The following is a 16,184-nucleotide window of genomic DNA, read 5'->3' as shown; positions in this document are numbered from 1 at the left end:
CGGAAAACGGCGTCGACACAAGTTCCAAATCCCGTCCCCTCCCCTAAGAAGGTGGAGATTGTTGATATTCCCGATGAGGGGGACTCTGATGCAGAGGGATCTCCCCTTATCTGTAGGAGGAAAAGGATGGCTTCTACCGCTGGCAAGGAAGTGCCTTCTCCGGCCAAGAAGGCCAAGCATGGTATCCGTCTGTCCTGTGGCTTGAACTTAGCCGTGCCATTAGGTGTTCCGGATAAGTCAGTGTTGATACTGATGTTTTAATTGAATTTTTGCAGACCAGCCGCAGTCGGCTATCGCTCACGCTGGGCAGCAGGCGGTGGGTTTCTCTGCGCAGGTTGGTGATCAGGGCGTCACCGTCAATTCTTCATCCCAGAAGGTTTCCTTCTCCCGGCCGCAGGTTGGTGGCCAAAGTACTCCCACCGTTCCTCCCCCCCAGAAGGCTTCTGTCTCCCAGCTTATAGAGGAAGGCACGAAGCTGATTAAGGAGTTGGCGAGGTGGAACGTGGTTACCGGGGCTCGCCTCATGGAGCAGGAGAGGGTCATTGCTCGAGCTGTTTCCGAGCGTAATGCCACTAAGCAGGTGGCTGCGTCGGCGAAGCTGGATCTCCTTAATGAGCAGAGGCTTAGGGGAGATGCTGAGAAGACGCTCTCGGCTGAGAGAAAACTCCGGGAGGACGCTGAAAAGAAGGTCCTTGCTGAGAGAGCCAAGGCCGAGGCTGCGACGGCCGAAGCTGCGAAGCTGCTGGAGAAATATAACCTTGCGCAGAGGCGTGCTGACCTCTGTCTCCAGCAGAGGGATGAATACAGGGGTGTGTTTAAGGCCCAGGCGGAGGTGATTCGGGGCAAAGAGGCCATCATCAAGCAGAAGGAGATGGACATCGATATGCTCCAAACCGCCATGCTCCCCAAACTGTGCGCCGAGTTTCGGGATTTGGCCGAAGATGCTGCTAGGGAAGTTATCGGGGAGCTTTTCCCTCTTGAAGGTTCCTTCCCGTGGGGCAGGTTCGACGTGCTGCTTGATGACAAGCTCGGGGCTAAGGAGGAAGCCGCGGTGGAGAAGGCCAAGGAGGTGGCGAAGGCGAAGATGGAGAGGGAGGTGGCCGCGGAGAAAGCAGCTCTTGCTGAGACGGCTAGGGTGGCTAAGGAAGAAGCCGAAAGGATGAGGGCAGCTGAGGATGCCGAGGCCAAGGCTGAGGCTGCTAGAGAAGCTGCTGGGTTGCCTACTGGGGAAGATGCGGCTACCGATACTGATGGCAGGCATCAACAGGCTTAGGGGAGCAAGTTTACAGCAGATCTGTTTCGGCTCCTCACTACCAGGTGCTGCTTGATGAGAACAAGTTTATAGCAGACCTGCTTCAGCTGTTCGAGGGCCAATTATTCAACCTTTCCCCCCCACTATCTCTTGGTGTATGAACATAATTGTAGCTTTTTCTTTTTGTACAACTTTGGTAGGTTGTGCTTCGGCTTATCCCTGTGGGGACGGCCGTCGTCTGTATTCTTTTAACTTGTAAATCTTGTAACTTATCTTCTAATAATAGTTCGTTTCTTTCGCCTTCGGCCTGGCCGAGGTCTTCATCTCATCTTTGTCAGAGTTGTTTTCTTGTATTCTTAATTGAGCGCCCCCTTTGTTTTCGCCTTGGCTTGGCCGGGGCCGTTTTAGAGTGCGTATCTCAACTGTGTTTCAACGCTTCCAAGACACTTCGAATGCTTTTGCGAGTGTAATGTGCGATGGCTCTTGTCGGATTGACCGGGGGAGCCGGCGTTGGTTTCTTGACGGAGACTGCCGCTCTTGTCGGTATGACAGTGTGAGCCGGCGTCTGTTTCTTGATAGCGTGTTACGTGGCGTCTACCGCTTGGAGTGACTGCGACGGCGTCTACCTCTTGGGGTGACTGCCGTGGCGTCTACTACTACTTGGGTGATCTGCGACGGCGCGTAGTTCTTCATAACGACCGCCGCTCTTGTCGGTATGACAGTGTGAGCTTGGCGTACTGTTTCTTGATAGCGTGTTACGTGGCGTCTACCGCTTGGAGTGATCTGCGACGGCGTCTACCTCTTGGGGTGATCGCCGTGGCGTCTACTACTTGGGGTGATCTGCGGCAGTGTTGTAGTTCTTCATAACGACTGCCGCTCTTGTCGGTATGACAGTGTGAGCCGGCGTCTGTTTCTTGATAGATAACTGATGGGAACATTTTTGCTTTGATGGAAAGCTTGGATGGTTTTTCATTAGGTGGAAACATGCGTTGGGGTGTCCACAGCTATTCCGGACACCTCCGCGGCTACATAAATTTCTACGAGATTACCGAAGCCCTAACGGCTCATCACAGGCACACCTCCCCAGTCAGCCACTAGTTATATCCATTTGGTCGCCCTCCTGCTGTAAGGACGGACTTTTCCCCTTTTCGGACTTTCTTGCCTCTTTGAGGGATTGCATGTTGCATCCTCGGGCAGCTATCTGGACGTTGATCACCTCATCCTTCTCGTCTTTGGAGACGAGCTTATGCGCTTCCCCCCGGTCCGAGACATACATCAGTGTTAGAGCCCGGATGGACATCACCGCGTCGGCCTCGCTCAGGGTGACTCGGCCTATGAGAACGTTGTGAGCGGACGAGCCGTCAATGACCACGAACTCAGTTAGGACGTTTTTAGCCGCGTTCTTTTCGCCGAATGTCACCGGAGTCCGATTGATCCCGGTGGCACCAGGCCCCCCGAGAAGTCAGATAGGGGTTGGTGCGGGGGCTCAAGTCCTTGATCTTCGTGCCGAGGCCGAGAAAGCATTCTCTAAACATGACGTTAGTGTACGCGCCCGTGTCAATCGGCACCTTTTGACCGTATGGTTGGATATGTCCAAATTGACTACCGGCGGTCGGGTGAGGGGCGATGACCCCTTCGTAGTCCTTTCTTCCAATAGTCATGTCGGGGGATGTTTGCGAGGGGGATCCCCGAGTTGGGCACAAAGTTGATGGCCTGATACAGCTCGTTTAGGTGCCGTTTGTGCCCATGAGCGGACCCTCCGTTCTCGTTGCCCCCGATGACAACATGAATCACTCCTATCCGCTCGAAGACGGACTTCTTATCTGAACTGCTGGCGTCGGTCTTTTGGCCTTTTGCAACGTACTTGCCGAGGCTTCCCTTCCCGATCGGTTCCTCTATGGCATTCTTCGGATGGCGGCGGTCGTTGGTTAAATGGCCGGTGTGGCCGTGGTACTCACAAAGATCGGCTCGTGTCACCGTCACTTTTTGGCTTGGGGGTCTCTCCCACTTCGGCCCTCGTTTTTGCTCGGGCGAAGACCTCGGCGGCTGATACGACGAGAGGGGTTTTTTCACTATACCGCCTCTGGTGGTACGTTCCTGAGTTCCATCCGGCGCCCGCCGAGTCTTGCCTCCGGTCGGATCTGTCCGACCGTGATCTATTATTCTCACGGCGTTTTCCATCGGACCGCGAACCGTTGTTGTCGCGGCGTCCTTCGTCCTGGCTGTCCTGCCTGTGACTCTTCTTCTCTGAGTGCTCGGCTTCGCTGGGATCTACCCAGGTCTTGTGATAGTCTTCTACCTTGATGGCTTGGTCAGCCAGCTTCCTGGCGGCGTCCAAGCCTAGGCCCCTGCTCTTGATGAGCTCGTTTTTTAAGGCTCCCCTTGGGAGGCCCTTCATCAGCGCGAAGGCCGCCAGCTCGGGATTAATTTCTCGAATCTGCTGGACCTTTCCATCAAACCTCTTCACATAGCTTCGGAGAGACTCCCCCCCTTCCTGTCTGATAGTCAGGAGGTCAGATGTCTCTACGGCCCTTCTCTTATTGCAGGAGTACTGGGCTAGGAAAGCGTCCTTTAGGTCGGCGTAATAGTACACCGAGCCATCAGGAAGCCCTTTGTACCAGCTCTGAGCCATCCCATGTAAAGTTGTTGGGAAAATCCGGCACCAGACCTCATCGGGCTGTTCCCATACCGACATGTAAGACTCGAAAGCCTCAGCGTGGTCGGCTGGATCACTATCCCCCTTGTATGACAGAGGTGGGAACTTGAGCTTAGTCGGCACCGGGACTTCTAGGACGTAGGCGTTGAGGGGTTGCCTGACCACGTGTCGAACGACACGTGGCGATCGGCTCCTTGCATCCCTATCCTGGCTCCTCCCCCCGTAACGGGAGGGGCTCCTTCTTCGACTATTACTTCTTCTCCAACTCTGTTGAGTCGGACTCCTCTGGCTCCTTTGGGGTATGCCTCGTTCGTGTGGCGGGGACGCTGTCCTCCCGCGAGTACGGGAAGGACTTAGGTCTACCGCGCCCACTTTGGGCTCCCCCGGCGTCCTGGCTGGGTCAGCTTCTCCTAGTGCTCCGTTCAAATTTCTCGGAGTCACGTTTTGGGCCCTGGTCTCCTGGACGGTTTCCGCCGCTCTTGTCGGCGTGACAGTGTGAGCAGGCGTATTGCTGATTAGGTCCAAGAGCATTTTCAGCCTTGCTACGTCAACCACATGTCCCATGATGGTGACCTGGTTGGCTGGCACCGGTGCGTCGGGTATTATTGGCATCCCGAACTCTGGTTGGATTACCCCGCCGGTGGAGGGCTGCATGACTCCGGAGTTATTGAAAGCGTCATCTTGGTAGAACGCGGTTTCGTCGGTGACGACTGCGTCTTGCTGTTTCGACATTTTCTTAGCTTTTTGGGTGGGTTTTTATTATTATATTTTTTTTTTTTTTGGGAGTGAATGTGATTAGCTTCTAGTGTCTTCCCCACAGACGGCGCCAATTGTTCCGGGTGTAATTCCAGAGCAGTTATTAGTTACCACCCGTGGCTTGTAGAATAATGTCTTGAGCTGAATCCTGCTTGCTTCTATCGTCCCTTGCGGCCTCTCCTGCAACAATGAACGAACTGAGGGCTTGGCTGTGTGCCAAGCGTACTCACTCCGACGCTCAAGTCAGTAAACTTAAAGGATTAAGCTGTGTTGCTTGGCTAGATATGTATTGTAGAGAGATAAGGGAGATATTACCAGATGAATAGTGTATTTAGGTTTTAGTTGTGGGATCCTTTCCTCAATGAAGGTTGAGGAGTATTTATAGACTTTCACCTTTTTGTCACGTAGTGGCCAAGTGGCTAGCAGGTGGAAAGACTGATCTACCCCTCGGCCGAGGGACCTATGGCAGGCCGGCGGACGATGTTGACTCACCGCCGAGGGGTCTTGGATATGAGTACGCGGATATGTGTCCCGGCTGGTGGGCTGTCACGCCGAGACCCGGGTGGCAGGCCGATGGGCTTCATCGGCTAGGCTGCCTAAGTCGTTGACTTTGCTGTGGATATCTTTGACCTTGCTCAGTGTGTTGACTTGGTCAGCGGTGCAGAATATGCCTCATCAATTTTTTTACCAATATGGCAGTTGCACTCTACTTTTTTTACTAATATGTCATACGTGTAATTTTTTTTTACCAATATGTCACATAAGTGCCATTTTTTTTTTACCAATATGGTTATTTGGCCACGATTTGTGTTACCATACATTTTTATTGGGAGGTTTTAGTACTAGTGGATAGTTAATTCTATTAGTGAATAATTTAATCTCAACTTAATATTTTAATTTAATCTCCACAAAAAATTGGTGCCAACTCGTTGTTTTGTTGAGGATCATGGAAGGATCATGGAAGCTTTAATTGTTCGGTAAGCAATAAGTCTTGTTTGTCACGGTCACAAGTTTGTGACGTGTCTTTTTTAACATTGTTTAAATCGATTGCCAATTGTCGCAAATAAGAATTGGTGTTTAGTAAACAAGGGAATGTTGAAAACAAGGACACTTGCCCAATATAGGAGAATTGCTCTATGGCCCTCAATACGATGTTGGTTTCCTCTTGAATTCTCTTTAAAGTACCCCTTTACAAGAAGGTGAAAATTAACAACTGTGTTTGAAGTAGATGGTGGAATAGTTGGATGTATTTTTGGGGCATAATAAGCATAACAAGAAGTTATCCCAGAAGGCTTATAATTTGAAGAATCAAACCAAAGAAATGAACAATTAACCAAAGACCTCATATCAGATTACCGCAGGAAGTCACTGATGCCTGACGATTAACTTGCTCGGCATCAACAAGAAAACTTCCACCAACTCTTCCAACTTTAGGATAAAAAAACTCTACTTGCTCACAAGTCAGGAGTATAGATGGTAACTAAAATACACCGGCAAAAATTCTTTTAATACTTGTAAAACACAAGTAAATAATGAAGTTAAGGTAAAAAAAACTCCTTCGGTGCCTGTTGCAGCTCACGTTAGAAAGTATACAATGCTATATATCTGAAACTATGATTACCAGGCATGGCTCTAAACAAAATTCTCCCACAAGATTATCTGATTGCATTGTCGTGTCAGACAACAGCAATGAAGCTACCAACCACAATTCTTTTGTTGGCAGAGTCGCAATCTCATTTGTACCAGCCAGTGAGGAGCCACCGGAGCAAGAAACAGAAACAGCATGCAAGAGCCTGCATAACATTTAGTAGTCACGCATATGCAGTTATGCACTAGTAACTTAAAACCAAAAAAAGGTTTACTTGATTTGAATAATCAAGTGTAGCTGAATCTATATCTATTGTGAATTTTTTTTCTTTTTTCTATAGTGAAATTTTTTAATTTTACTGTTATTAGGAGGGTTTTGGTGGATAAAGTAAAATAACTAACTAGACCGAACCCACTACATATAATGTACGGTAGCATGAGGTAACACAATTCTAAAATTGGTCATGAACCCAAAACCCCACCACCTTACAGACTTACCCACCACCATACACGGAAGCTTTTGGGGAAATGAGTAATTTTAGATCAATAATTCAGTGAACAATGTCAACTCAAAGCCTACTGATGAAAGCTATACTTGATTATACTGGCAGTGTTGGGTTAGGGTGTAGAGCTAGTAAGTAGATTCACCTGGAGCCCCAGAAGCACGATGCAGAGTGATTGTTCGGACATCCTCCCAAGTATCCTTAAAGTGAAGTTCACCAGTGTCCCATCATTAGTCCCAGTTAAGAGCCCAGTCTGAGGATCAAATCTGTCATTCACACAAGCCAATATCAGATAAAAGTGGGCCATGGCCCATATATGGAACTACCGGTTGAAAGAGTACACATGATTACCGTGGGAGCCGATGTCGTGGGCAAGGGATTATGCCAGCAAGCTAATACAAAACTCCTCACATGTTAGATTACATTAGACAAATAAAATGGGAGATGATTAGTGGACAGAAAAAGGAAGGGAGTTGAAGGGAATATCAAACCTGGGGAAGTGACAAGAGGAAATTCAGAACTTGAGGAGCAAAGAAGATCAACAATGTTTCACTGTCAGAGTCCAGACAGAAAATAAAAAGGGAATATAGTTCAGTAAAGAGTAACTAGAATGATACTACCTCATAAAGTAGCAATTATGGTTAATACATATCGAAGGACATGAAGAAGCGCCATAAAATTCACCTGAAATGGCCTAAAATTCCAACTACAGCCATTGTCATTCCTGCAAAATATGTGTAGGTGTCCCCAACAAACACGGAAGAAGGATACCTAAGATAAATAGCAAAAAAAATTTACACTTTACAAAGATAAAAAAATGTGAAAAAGATAACTTTCAATAAAGTGTTGACAGCATCAGTACCAGTTGAAAGAGAGTAAAGCCAGTGAAGTAGCCAAAAAAGGTTGCACTAAATAAATTGAGAACGCGTGAGCTTGTTGATACTCAGGATTGTCTTTGGATGCTCCAATTTGCATAATATTATGTATTAAAATCTGTGAATTTAAAATGATCAGATTGTATACAAACTTAATTATTGTACATGTAGAACAAGTGAGGTCAAGAAAAAAGGGAAATTCCTGAAGGCTTACTGCAGCTGCAATCACAACTGTTTGCCCAACTTCAAGACCATTTATGCCCGCATGGATATTGATAGAATTGGTGCAAAATACTGCCAGAAGTCCCATATATAGTCTGTATATCCATCCTGTTTAATCATCAAGATGAAGGCGGTTGTCTGAATATTAGAAGGATGTCACTATCTGAAGTAAATTCAACTACCGCACCACTATCTGAAGTAAGTTCAACTACTGTACCACTGTAGTTAGTGGTACAGTAGTTGAATTTTATGTTAATAATGGCAACTGCCAGAAGAACCAAAAACAAAACATTTCACGAACTAATGAGTAAACATACTCTCCCTTGGACTTATGAAGCTCAAAAGTTGCCATATGGTTGTAGTTGTGCGTCAGGCAACACAAACACAATTAGTATATAACAAGAAAGCACGCCCTGAACATTTACCTAGATCCAAAACCTCCAAGCCGACATATGAAACAAGAGGCTTCGGGATTACAATTGTTGTGTGGCCGGCATAAGCCATCAACAAAGGAAGAGCAGCAAATGAAGGCAACACAAGCTTTCTGCGTCAGCATATTGGTACAGAGTCAGAGTATCAAACTTAATCAGAAAGAGAACAGAATATAAATTTATGTTCAAGGTACATGAGAAAGACGATTTGGAGTATGGCACTCACACCCTCCATGGCACATCTAGAACATCATCGACAAATCCGAGCAAGATCATGAAACATATGGAAGCCAAAGCAGCATTATACTCAACTAGCCACTGCACAATTTATCGCCATAGTTACAGAACTTGTCTTCATAAATCTGCCTGGCTGACTTGCCAATGATAATAAGCAAAAATATGTAAACAAACAGAACACATCACGTTGTAACTAACTTGAGTTTCATGCTTCCCCAAAAAATATAAGTGGACCATTGCTTTCTCTATCTCAGTCCTAATCCAGCCACTCCCATTGTAATTCTTTGTCACCTTATGAGTCAAATTTCTTTCTGAAGCAAGTCTTTCTCCATACTTTCCTTATTTACTCCCTCTCTAATGGGGGTGGTTGATAAGCAGTTGAGCAGATCAGAGTATAATTCACACAAATAAAATATAGAAATTGTACAGGAACACTATCTTAGATTTTTTTTTTCACAGGCACCTTCAGCTTGACGTCGACTGTAACAAGATATTCTATCAAGATTTTGAATTGCAAACAAGGGGTAAAGCTGCGTGCATCCTATCCCTCCTTTCCCCCTATTTGCGGGATAGTTGTTGCCTTTAACTGCTGAAAGTTCATGATTATAAAACTTAGAAAGAGTTTAAAGTCATCAAATCACCCTGACTCTCATAGCAACTCTCTGCTAAGTACCAACTCATTGCACTTGCTAGGGGCAGAAGGGTTATTGTTTATAAATATAAGATCCTCGACAAAGAAAATCAGTGCAACATTTCAGCTTTAAGGTATGATTGAGAAAGAATATCAAAAGTCACCTCAACTACTATTCAAATACTCATATCAATATCAAAATGGGTGCATAACAGCCTGTCATATAAGTAATGCAATGGAATACCAATTAGTGATCTATAATATTAGTCATTTAACATAACTAAATTAAAAGCTTTTCCTCCTAAACCTATTCACGTGTAACAACGTACTATATTATTTTGTTCTCAATGAATTGGAAAAATATAAAATATTGGCAAGTCACACAAAACTAGAAATACGAAGGGTAAACGAAAACAACAGATTCAGAAATTTGAACTTACAACAGAGTCAGCCGTGAAGTTAAAGTGTTGAAACAATATGGCCACTAATAAGAAGACAATCCCAATAACTATACCCAGTGACTCCGGTCTGCAAATCAAAATGAGGCATTGTAAAACATTTCTTATCCAGTGTAAGATAATGCTACACTAGGCTAAAATGAGGTCTAGCAATATAATACAGCATAATCTTAACCAAAAAATTTCTAGTAAAACAAAAATTCCAAAAACCAACATAAACAACTTACTCCCTCTATCCGAGTCAATAAGGCCCATTTTTGAAATTCCATGAAAAGTCCGACCCATCAATTTCACAAATCTTTTCGTATTATCCACCAGAAAAAAGGGAAATATAACCATCTGAAGCTAAAAATGAATCCCATAAACTAGGTGAGACAGTCTACGATGAGGAAATGTAGTTTTCAGAGGTTGAATCTTCAAAAACTTGACGAATTTAGTCACAACGTGGTTTAACTCTCTACATCCCTCGCAGATTATCATGTTCCAATGAAATTTCAGAAGCAGAAGGGGAGAAAAGAGACGGAAAGTGCAATAGGTGTCAACAATTGTTCGGAAAGTATTGCATTTTCTTATAAACAAACCGAAATCAAGGCAAATGATGGGTATAACTATCTGAAATCAGTAAACTTGAAATCTTAAGATCTTTAATTGAAGAAGGGACGGTCTAAAATCAATATATTGATGTAAGTTAAATGCTCCAACAGAAAATATCCAAAATTACTGAACCAAGACAAGGAATGCCCAAGAATTTGGCTGAAGCTGTTTGCGTATTGACATAAAGTAGTTGAAGTTTCCCGGGGACTAGGTAAGTGACTTGTTCCGTTTGGAAGAAGTAGACACTCGTATCAACTGTACTGAGTTTCATAATGTTCCGTTTGGATTCGCCGTGTAAACGAACAGGCACTCGAAAGATTTACACAGTTCCCAAATGCGAATCAAATTTTAAAGCATTATAGGTATAACTAACTAATCCAATCAAAATTAAAGCATCAAATTTCTTAGTTTCAATAGCCAAGATGAAACATTATGAAACTCAGTACAATTGCACTCAACAAATACAGTCAAAATTCAAAAGTTGTTCATTAAACTGGACCGACATTTAAAAGAGATATAAAAATTAGACAGTTTGATGTTAATCAAACAATTCCAATCGAAAAATATCATGCTGAATGTCAAGAATCCACAAAGCTACAAAATCAACTAAATAATGCGCAACATTCCCAGAATTTGGAGGAATTAAGATTAATTGCAATTCAGAGTGCATTGATGAGGTCGAAAATGAAAAAGAGGGAAAGAGTGACTGACACTTTGATGAGACCTTGTGCAGTTCCTCTTTTATTAATATCAAAACCGAACAAATTACGACGAATGACGTAACGAGAAGCCACCGGTATCAACTTTACTGTTACCAAAAATCCGGCGACACTGAGGGCGGCGTTGATGAGGATGGATCGCTTTAGTTGGGCGTCGATGTTGAAGTGGAATAGTAAGAGGTAGGCGTACGGGAGGAGGAGTATGGAGGATAGACACAGGATTTTAGGCCACTTTGATGGCGCCGTCGATGAGGATTCCACCGGTTGTGGTTTCTCCGGCGAGGAGGTTGGTTTCGCCGGCGTACGACGGCGGGATGTCATTGCGGCTATCAATCAACGTCACCTGACGTATAACTTACTACTGGTGTTTTTTTTTAAAAAAAAAAATAAAAAATGAGAACACTAGACCACTTTTGGTTTGTAATAATAATAATGTTGAGATCCGACGGTGTTGAGGCCAGCCACATCTTCCGGACCAATCACAGAATTGTGAATCATCATATCTACAATTTGGCTAATCTAAATTCTTACTCCCTCTCACCCAAATACTTACTCCCTCCATTCAACAATTATCACCTCATTTCAATATAATACCTCTCACATATAATGGAGAAATGAGGTGATAATTGTTGAATAGAGGGAGTACTTTTCTCCTCACAAAAAGTGAATTCATATTATCTTTGGTCTGAATGGGAGGAGTATTTAAGACCCAAGTATCCCTCTTAAACCTTAATAATAAGTAATTAGTCTCACTAAAGACGGATATCTGTCTATAGGGAAAGACGGGTCAAATATACTTAAAAGTAATGACATTTTTAAGCCCCACTATAAAACTTGTCTAAAAAAATGCAAAAAAAAAATTGTCCTATTATCACCATGTCATTGTCATGTGTTAGTATTTGAGTATTAAAACGAATACTTCGTTCATTTATTTCATTTTCATAGGTAATAACATAATATTGAAAAATAATACATCCTACCAAATAATATATCTATACATGTGGAAATGAAATAATATAACATCTATTCCTCCATTCAGAAATAGCATCCACTTTCATAGACTAGTTGTTCCTCCGCGCGCAACGCGGGCGGAGTTCCAAGGACAATCTCCGTCTAGATTGAAAATATTAAGCTTGCATATAACTCAAAATGATTTTTTTGATAATATTTGCTTATGTAACAATTGCCTTGGGTACAAACTCTAAGGTAAAAAATGATAATTCGGAGTCCCAAGGCCCATCTCCGTTTCTTTTCAAATATCAAGCTTGCATATAATTCAGAAAGATAACTAAGCCATTTAAGAGGACTCTATGGTGAGATGTGCATTGAGGGATATAGACCTCTCATTGGCTGCGAGTATGTGACTTCTGATTGTAATTTCGAACTAAACAAAAATTTTACAGATACTCGTCATCATATACATAAAAAACTGAAAAATGTCAAACTTTGCTAGAATAATGACTTCGCTGCAAACTAAACAGAAACTCAGTTATATCAAGTTTCTCAAGCTCCATATGCCTCCTAATAACGGAAGACATGCCATCATGGGTGACACCAGATACAGCATTTACTAAGGCTAAGGCCACGTAATGAGACATTGTAGACGGCTGGAGTTGAGGTAATCCAATCTAAAGTCGATTTCTGTGCTCCCCTTAGATGCCATAGCCACCAGTCGATTTCTTCATTCTCAGTGTGTAGCCTGTCACCTAACCTCTTCGGATCAGCCCTGTTGAGGAACCACATTGATTCTTAATATTATTGATTCCGACCTGGCCATTCTAAAACTCGCCGACAAATGGCGGACCTGATCTGACCAACCCTTATTGGTTAAATAATACACTAAAATGACCTGACTACACGATATAAGTGCAAAACATTTGGGTAGTAGTAACTATTTTTAGTTATCGAGGGAGTACCAGAATTCAGACACTGAACTCCCACCGGTTGCGAAGCTGAGTGTTGAGTTTACAGCATCCAAGAAAAATGTCCCAATTTCCTGCTCAATTAATTAAAGAACTCGGCCAAGTAAATGAACATATCTTACTCCCCCTTGTTGGAAGCAGATCATTATACTCTTAACACAGGGCAAGATGTGCCAACAACAATATACCATTGACCTTATACAGCTCATTCCCGGTTACGCCATATCGCATTTGAGCACCATTGACCATCGGAAGGTGTGTTTGCATGAAAGCTTTTACCATCGAAATGTGAGGCCCAACAACAGTTTTTCTCAATCTTATACAAAATACCGAAGAAAAGTTGTGTAGGAAGGATGTTGAGTACCTTCAATGCAAGTAATCCTCAAAAACATGGTTTGTCGAAGAGATGAGCCATCAGCAGGTGCTTTTGATAATTTTGTATACAATCAACAGTAGCAGTTCAATACAGCAACTTAAAGATATTTGGCCCTGAATGTTTCATGTTTCGCATTTAAAGATATTTAGTTAGGCAATTGACTGAGCAGATACGAAACAAGTGATATAGGAGATCATTCATCCCACCGGTTTCTTCATTTAAAGACAACCAATGTTGTTCGAGGGTGTACCTCATAAGTCATAACCACATTCTGTACACGCTTGTAAAAGTAATCAGCCATCAGTGTCACCATCTTTAGAGGTTCAGCGCTTCCAGCACGGTTATACTGGCCTAAAAGTCCTGCCATTATCTATCAATTGAGACAAACAGTTAGACCTCCATAAAATGGGAAGAAAAACAGCATTATTACAGTGCCTCGAAGGCACCCGCAAACGCAAAGTAACCGCTAACTTAAGAAATGGTGAAGCCAAATAATTTGCAAATTTCAAAAATCCAGAACAATGTATAGCTTGTGGATAGTGTAATCGGGTGCCCACACAGGTTGCACAGCTTCAAATCTATCAAATAGCTTATGCAGAAACGCCGAAAGGTATCCCGTTACCATTGCATCGTGACACTGCTTTAGAGCAGATACTAATATGGTCATCTTTGGCTCTTTGCCCTGAGTGTCTCATTGTGAGTGCTAGACCACATTTGTGCAGTGGCGCTCAAGTAATGACCTTAATCATGCATGTTACAGCAGATAAGCAATCAGTATCTCTTTTCTTTCTGCTATATAGCAAGGATTGCGAGTAAAAGCGGCCATATTTTATCACTACCGGACCACTATTATATCATAAATCATTAAAACTAACAAACCATCACCACTTATCAAGGTACAATATCATGAAAACAACAATTCGGTTTAGAAACTGTTACTCACGGCAGCAAAGAAGGACATCATTGACCAAAATCATATAGGATGAATTCCCTAGACACCTTCTATGACCTGCTCTATAAGATAAGAACTTTATCCTCTAAAGACTTATATGGTTATATGCTTCAATAATAGTATTCACTTAATTATCCGACTTACTGCCCTTATATTGTGGACCTGTGGTTTAAGATTCGCAAGATCATCGTCTTGACCCTTTGCCTCACAATATTTCTGTATTCATGTCAAGAAACATCTATACAATTTAAATATCACTATACAAATTAAATAGCAGTAATTGAGTTTTTTTCACGCTAAAGCGTGTCTTGTAAATATCCATACGGTGGCTGGTATTGCATGGTTTTACCGTTAACAATACCAAACACCAACTCAGCCTTGACAAACTTATAACCAGCATGCTTGCATCTTTGACATAGAAACTTGATACAAAGACGCAATTTGTATAAACCTAAGACATGTATTAGAGTCAGAGTGTTCATTTTCGATCAAGTTACTTCATAATTAGATGAACTTCAGGTCGTTTTGTGAGTCAGTTCAAAAATATGGGAAATGGAAAGAGGTGGCACACCTGTGAAGCAAAGTGACGTTGCAATCTTTTAACCATCTATTCCTTGGAGCTCGAATTCATGTTGCCCTAACCAAATACTGGACAATAAATGAACTGATTAGTTTGTGATAACAAGCTTTGGATCATATTCAGATGTGAGGTTTAGAGTCAACAATCAAGCACCTCCAAAGTGATTCACTTCTTAGCTTAGAACAATTCAGCTTCTGAAATCTACAGACAAGAATGTTTATGTTGATTAGAATAAGAATACATATTTTGTTTATTTGTTGTTTAATGCAATTCATTCTGTCTATCTTAATTCATTTTGGTTTATCTTATTTCAGTTCAGCAAAGCGATTTGGTTTTATCTTAATTCACTTAAGAGTAGGCAAAACAATTATGGAGTATCTATCTTATAAGATCTAACGTCATCAATTCTGACATCATCTTCAGGATGAAATATATAGTCCACTCTTTTAAGTCACCGCCTCTAAATTTTAGGTAAAAACAATTTAACTGTGTAAAGTTACCTCATTTTACGCTAAACCCGTCTAAATATAGACCACTTTTTTAAGACATCCAAGTTTGATAGCATTCATTCGTCTTGCGCTGGCTGGCCCAACCCGTCTATTTTCTTTTCATATTTGGCCGTGAGTTTCAAATGCATACCTTTCTCATGATACCAAGAATCAACACGTACAGTTAGAACAACGTATTACGTTGGTTAGGAACCGTTTGTTAAGACTCATTAGTAGCTGGTTGTTAGTTTGTTATGCCTTTCTTGAATAGCATTTGGTTAATTAATTTGCTATGCCTTTCTTGAATCCGTTTATTACGCACTAATTAAAAAGGCAAGTTTACTAACCGTCGTCATTTGAGCCGCCACACCGCATCGTCGTTCACATAAACTAATATGTAAATCAAACAACCGCCAATGAGCTAAACAATCAAATGAATGGCAAAGAGCAAGAAAATAGTTAATTGAGAAAGGGTCATTACCCTAATTATGTGAACCATCTCCCAGCTGCACTTCCCTCCTCCAAATATTAGCACAACCCTAGCAAAGACCACTTAGCGTCAATAAATGGAACAACAAAAATTGTAAAACGGTGTAGCACAGTGAAGTTCAAACTGAATCGAGCCTTCAGTTTTGTTATAATAATGTAAAAAAAGGCAATAAAACAGCATGAAAGATGATTTAAGAATCAAGAAGATAGTAAATTGAGAAAGGGTCATTACCCTAATTATGTGAACTACCCCCCAGCCGCATCTCCCTGCTCCAAAGATTAGCACAAACTTAGGAAAGACCACTTAGCCTCAAAATAAATGGAACACCGCCTATTTTGAACCATTGAACACAGTAAATTTACTCATTAAAATCAAACTTCACCATCATATGTCGCTAGAACGACGCCATTGTTGTAGGATCAGTCATGCTGTAGTGATGGACATAATATAACCTT

General features: G+C 42.6%; 1 protein-coding gene across 1 annotated transcript; it reads right to left on the bottom strand.

Moving 5' to 3' along the window:
• Positions 1-6,074: 6,074 nt before the first annotated feature.
• LOC141600454 (uncharacterized) lies at positions 6,075-11,324 on the bottom strand. Its single transcript, XM_074420689.1, has 11 exons — positions 10,914-11,324; positions 9,591-9,678; positions 8,509-8,600; positions 8,277-8,395; positions 7,844-7,959; positions 7,617-7,747; positions 7,439-7,525; positions 7,246-7,306; positions 7,106-7,146; positions 6,900-7,020; positions 6,075-6,457 (listed from the first exon to the last, which is right to left on the bottom strand). Exons 1-11 carry the CDS (start codon positions 11,240-11,242, stop codon positions 6,398-6,400), a joined length of 1,245 nt encoding a protein of 414 aa, XP_074276790.1. The 5' UTR covers positions 11,243-11,324; the 3' UTR covers positions 6,075-6,397.
• Between the last annotated feature and the right edge of the window lie 4,860 nt (positions 11,325-16,184).

The sequence above is a fragment of the Silene latifolia genome, chromosome 9, assembly GCF_048544455.1.
Source record: "Silene latifolia isolate original U9 population chromosome 9, ASM4854445v1, whole genome shotgun sequence".
NCBI classification, from domain to species: domain Eukaryota; kingdom Viridiplantae; phylum Streptophyta; class Magnoliopsida; order Caryophyllales; family Caryophyllaceae; genus Silene; species Silene latifolia.
Note: the sequence above shows the minus strand (reverse complement) of the source record. Positions and strands in the feature narration are given on the sequence as shown.

Coding starts and splice junctions, on each gene's coding strand:
- LOC141600454 (XM_074420689.1), bottom strand. CDS start 11,242: ATGACATCCCGCCGTCGTACGCCGGCGAAACCAACCTCCTCGCCGGAG. Junction 8,396..8,508: donor CTAGATGTGCCATGGAGGGT/GTGAGTGCCATA, acceptor ATGCTGACGCAG/AAAGCTTGTGTTGCCTTCAT. Junction 7,748..7,843: donor CAGTTGTGATTGCAGCTGCA/GTAAGCCTTCAG, acceptor TTAAATTCACAG/ATTTTAATACATAATATTAT.